Source organism: Trachymyrmex cornetzi, unplaced genomic scaffold (genome assembly GCF_001594075.2).
Source record: "Trachymyrmex cornetzi isolate Tcor2-1 unplaced genomic scaffold, Tcor1.1 scaffold764, whole genome shotgun sequence".
NCBI classification, from domain to species: Eukaryota; Metazoa; Arthropoda; class Insecta; order Hymenoptera; family Formicidae; genus Trachymyrmex; species Trachymyrmex cornetzi.
This window is the reverse complement of record NW_017300097.1, coordinates 851-6,264: the sequence shown is the minus strand read 5'-3', so window position 1 is coordinate 6,264 and position 5,414 is coordinate 851. Positions and strand designations below refer to the sequence as shown.

The window sequence follows — 5,414 nt, the reverse complement described above, 5'->3', positions numbered from 1 at the left end:
ACACAATGATTACATTCGACTATGACCAAATTTTTTTTACAAGAAGGAGAACATACTTCGTTTTCACGATAAAATTCGTTTTTATAACCTATATCTTGTCACTTCGGCTTCTGTTTTAACCTATTCCTACGGCAGTTCGTCATAATTGCATCACAATTTGATATGCTACGAACTTTATTCGAAAAAAGGGTGTGCTATGATTGTGCCGCCGAAGTCTACGCAATTGTGAACGATCTTGCGCGCCTGCACGAATGGGCAACCCGTCATACTGATCTGTATGTTGGTGCAACACCCTGTACGTGAGGCGCGAGAGCTTGTCCTTTTTAAGGCTGCGTTCGGATTCCCACCCGGGTGCTCCTCGGGTGTCATGTCTTCCTTGTTTAACGTTTGGTAACCTACAAGGATGATATGACGGGGAGCACCCAAGTGGGAATCTGAACGCAGCTCAAGGCAAGATGAGAAGAATATAGCGGTGAAAATGAAAAGCACAGAGCGAGTGGAGATTTAGTATGTTGTTTTCCAAACAAAAATAAGCGACACGTATTTTTGTATACGAGCCCATACGCACTTTTAGGCGGTAAAAGACCTTTTAGAAAAATATCGGTTTTTCTCTTTCGAAGCGAATATCATCAGAACTGTAAGAAATAGAAAAAAATTTTCAGAATGGAAATTGAATGGCTTTAAGAGTATTATAGAATTCGCTTCAAAAAAATATTCTCATATTCCGTTAACTATTGCGAAAATTACAAAATGATAGAGGAATTTGATTCAGTTTAGTTCGCTCTACCTGCCCACAAGATTATGCGGACATTACCAGACACCCTATATACATACAATTATATATGAATATTGCACTAGTTTACAGTACATTACTTCGCATCGGATTCGAATGTTAAAAGCGATGCCGTAAGCCAAAAAATTTCAGTGTTAGGTTTTCAACATAATTAAGTTTTAATGTTTAAAAAATGGCATTTTTTACGACATTTGACATACTATGCTTTTATAAAGAAGGTTAACGTCATGAAATTCCAATTAAATTTGTTGTTATATGAATGTATTGTTCATGTTCTATAAAATACAGTTTTTAAAATTTCGAAATACCTTATATACTCTTTGCAGTCGTCTTACGAAGAATTTAAATACAGGATTTTTTGAGATATAAATTTTTCACTTGTGACGTTGAAGTCGTATAGAATTCTAATTTGTGGCTATCGAGAATCATACAAATCACATAATTTTTTTTAGAAATGTGTGCTTTTAGATAATTCGAGGAGAGTATAATTAAATCATGATTTATATAAAGATAAATCATCTGATATAAATCATGATATCAGACGTATGTGCGTGTGTGTGTGCGTGTGCTCGTTCGAAAGTACATGCGATTACGAACATTTTGAGCCCTGAAACGATTTTTTTGGTCGTAACACATTTTGGGCATCGCTCTGTCTCAGTTGACGTGGAATGTCCCATATATATTTAGCGAAATCTATAATAATAAATTACATTGTATGTATCGATAGTCACAAACTAGAAATTATAAGTATAATTATAAATATAATGATAAGTATAATTATATAACATTTCATTGTCAAAGGCGGAAAATTTACTATCTTAGAAAAACTTTGTACTTGAATCTTTTGTAACGTGACTAAAAAGTAAGATATAAGAAATAAAAAAAAAACGTTTTGTAGAGGATGAACAGTACATTCATAAACAATATAAATTATTTAAAAAGCATGAACCACGAAAGCCTGTTATAAATGGCTGAAATAATATATATATTTGATCATTTACAATAATAGACGTTTCGGTCCTAAAATTGGACCTTCTTCAGTATTACAATAAATTAATAATAGAAAGATACAGAAATTCTCAATTTATAAATCCTGAACAATTAAACATATTGAGTGTCAATATAAAATATTATACCATATACTTAAAATTACGAAATAATTCGGTCAATATTCATCTTCGTTCCACAATGATTTTATTTATGAACACACATCCTGACCATGCAGCAAAGTGTCACCAAATTCCATGATAAGCACTTTGCTGCATGGTCAGGATGTGTGTTCATAAATAAAATCATTGTGGAACGAAGATGAATATCGACCGAATTATTTCGTAATTTTAAGTATATCATATTTTATATTGACACTCAATATGTTTAATTGTTCAGGATTTATAAATTGAGAATTTCTGTATCTTTCTATTATTAATTTATTGTAATACTGAAGAAGGTCCAATTTAGGACCGAAACGTCTATTATTGTGTAAATGATCAAATATATATATTATTTAAGCCACTTATAACAGGCTTTCGTGGTTCATGCCTTTTAAATAATTTATATTGTTTATATTCTTACCACGTTTTGAACTCATATTGTTTAATACATTCATAACTTCTGATTATAATTTCAAGACGACGTTAATCTTTTTTTTTATAAAAACTTCTTTTAAATATCACAAATAAAGAGCCATTTTTGCACATTAAACCTCAATTATTTCGAAAACCTGACATGCTAGTGAAATTTAACTTGCGGCATCATCTTCAGTATCCAAAAATCTATAAGAAACACCTTATCTGCAGTGGTAAAAATGTGATACGTGTAGTTCACATTTATATTTATAAAATTGGCTGCGTTCAGCAGAACACAACAGTTTTGCAACCGTTTTATGATTCTCTGCTGAGATTGGACCATTCCTCTTGATCTAAAAGCATAACCCAATCAGCGCGAAGAAAACTTCCAACGGTTGCAAAATAAACGTTCTGCTGAACGCAGCCATTGATGTTGGCTTTCGCCTATCGCACAAAAAAGGCCACCATAGCCTCTCTCAGGTTTCTCTCTGCTCTCGTACAAGTCGAAAAAAAGAGAACATATTAAGGAAAATCTTGTTGGTAGGTATAAAGATTGTTAATTTAGAGAAATTATAATGGCTGTGAAGGTCTCGATTTGGCTCATATAATATTCCCAATTAAAATAAATCATCTATGACTCCAAAGTCGTTATTAAAAGTCCATTACTTTTCGATTATTTATGATTTATTTTAGCATTATTTTAACGTGATTTGTTATTCTGCTTTGGTTAAGAAAAACGTCTTACAATTTTAACATGTGTAAGATAACTTTAAGAATTTTGCGTTAAGTCTCTTGATAAGTTTACTCCGAAGGTTACTGTCAGGATGATAGCGGGAACGGAGTAAAGTATGAGGGTATAGCTTTAATAAATCAGCTTCATTGATTGCATAGAAATAAGGTCTAAGTATTTATTCACACTTCCACTCTGTCTTTACATAACTAATGTCACGTATGACTAACGCGACTTTAACGAGGCGTGCGCCGGTCGTCTAATTGTTTCCTTCGGCGGAAACTGATTTGCGGAGCTTGCTTTGCAACCGCCGAATTGGCTTGCGCCCGAAAGTCGAGTATAATAACGCCCGACCGAAATAACGACTTCTCTGACTCGAGTTTGGTGCACGACTGACGAAGTTGTTTTCGACGGTTCGTCTCGGTTATTCGTATGGTCTCGATTTGGCTCATATAATATTCCCAATTAAAATAAATCATCTATGACTCCAAAGTCGTTATTAAAAGTCCATTACTTTTCGATTATTTATGATTTATTTTAGCATTATTTTAACGTGATTTGTTATTCTGCTTTGGTTGAGAAAAACGTCTTACAATTTTAACATGGCAATATGTGAGTTTTTCTAATCTTATATATCGACAAATCTAATCCTTAATAATTTTTTTATTTATATTTTTAATTATATTTGTTTATTATGTACATATTTGTAAATATATTGTAATTAATACAATCCAGGCATATTAATTTTTTACTCAACTTTGATCTATAATCTAATTTCTTGTTTTATACGATTTTTACATTTACGTTAAATCAGAATAGGTTATGTATCGTGTCGTATTTTTAATTTATTTTATGAGTGTTATACAGAAATTATATTATGTATAAATAGTTGAAATTGTAATTTTAAACACATTTAATTAATGTTCTGTGTATCGTTAATTATATTTCAGTCTGTTAAAGGAACGTTTCTCGTGTACGTTAATTATATTTCAGTCTGTTAAAGGAACGTTTCTCGTGTACGTTAATTACAACTTATTGTCAACCATAAATATTTTATATAAGTGATATAGTTGAATTCATAAATATGGAAAAAATTAAAGGAAAATCGGAAAACAGTTTTGTTTATATTTATGAAGGATATATTTATAACATGGACAAACGTTTACGAAGTACATACAGATGCTCTACTAGACGCATCACTGGATGTCGTGAATTAGCAGTAGTTAGTGAAGATGATAAAGTGACCGTTAAAACTTTACATGATCATCCACCTAATCATGTAAGAATACAAAAATATGCATTACAACAGGAGATGTTACACTTATCACAAGTGACATTACTAACTTCTAAAGATATTTTTGATGATGTTTCTCTAAGGTAAATCTAATTAAAAATATTAATGCATAATAAATTCATTAAGATATTATTAAACAAATGATTGATACATTTTATAGAAATCCTGAAACAGCTGCATTCTTTGCTTTCAAATCTATTAGGAGCCGACTGAATAGAGAAAGAACAAAAAACAGACCAAAACTGCCACAATCTATGTTATATAATACATAATAACTATGCTTGCTCATGAATTAAATCATTATACACCAATGAGTCATGTTTATAAAGGATGTGTAACCTCATGTGATGGGGAAAAAGCATTGTTATTCTCTGATGAGAAATTACTCCGAGCACTTGAATCATGTACCGAAATTTATTGTGACGGTACATTTTCAGTAAGTTTAATATCCAAACAATGTACACACATTATTAATACTATCATATTAATACTATAAGTTAAGTGTGGCAGCCACCGAGCGCCAGTCAAACGCGGACCCGCCGTACTACCTGAGACGCGCGCGAGCACACCCGCGAAGTTTCTCGCAAGTGCTCGCGACGCGCGAATTACTGGTACTGCGGCCGCACCCCTAGGGGGCTGGCGCGATTAACTCAGGCTCGCGTTTAAGATCCGCCGGCGGGGGAATATAAGCCCGCCGGACCAGCGACAAATCGCTCAGTGCCCACCGCTCTCACAGACGCCTACAGTGCCAGTGCGGAATTGACAGCAAACTGGAGAGGCAGAGGACGAGGCCCAGCAGGGTACCAGCCGGTCCGGTACAGCAACAGCACCAGCAGCAGCAGCAGACTCCACCGCGACGAGGCAGGGCAGTGTTGTTAGATGGGACGGATTTCTGGCGCATGCGCATTCAATGTAGGCTCATTAACGTACCGAATCACTAGTAAATAGGAGATTATTAGTCGCCTGTGTAAAATTTTTTCAAAAATGTTACAAATTTTAATATATTTGACATATTTGACATATGTATACATA

General features: G+C 33.7%; 1 protein-coding gene across 1 annotated transcript; it reads left to right on the top strand.

Annotated features, from left to right (window-relative positions):
- Positions 1 to 4,228: 4,228 nt before the first annotated feature.
- LOC108768203 (uncharacterized) lies at positions 4,229 to 5,323 on the top strand. Its single transcript, XM_018518560.1, has 3 exons — positions 4,229 to 4,465; positions 4,543 to 4,638; positions 5,119 to 5,323. Exons 1-3 carry the CDS (start codon positions 4,239 to 4,241, stop codon positions 5,321 to 5,323), a joined length of 528 nt encoding a protein of 175 aa, XP_018374062.1. The 5' UTR covers positions 4,229 to 4,238.
- The last annotated feature ends 91 nt before the right edge of the window (positions 5,324 to 5,414 follow it).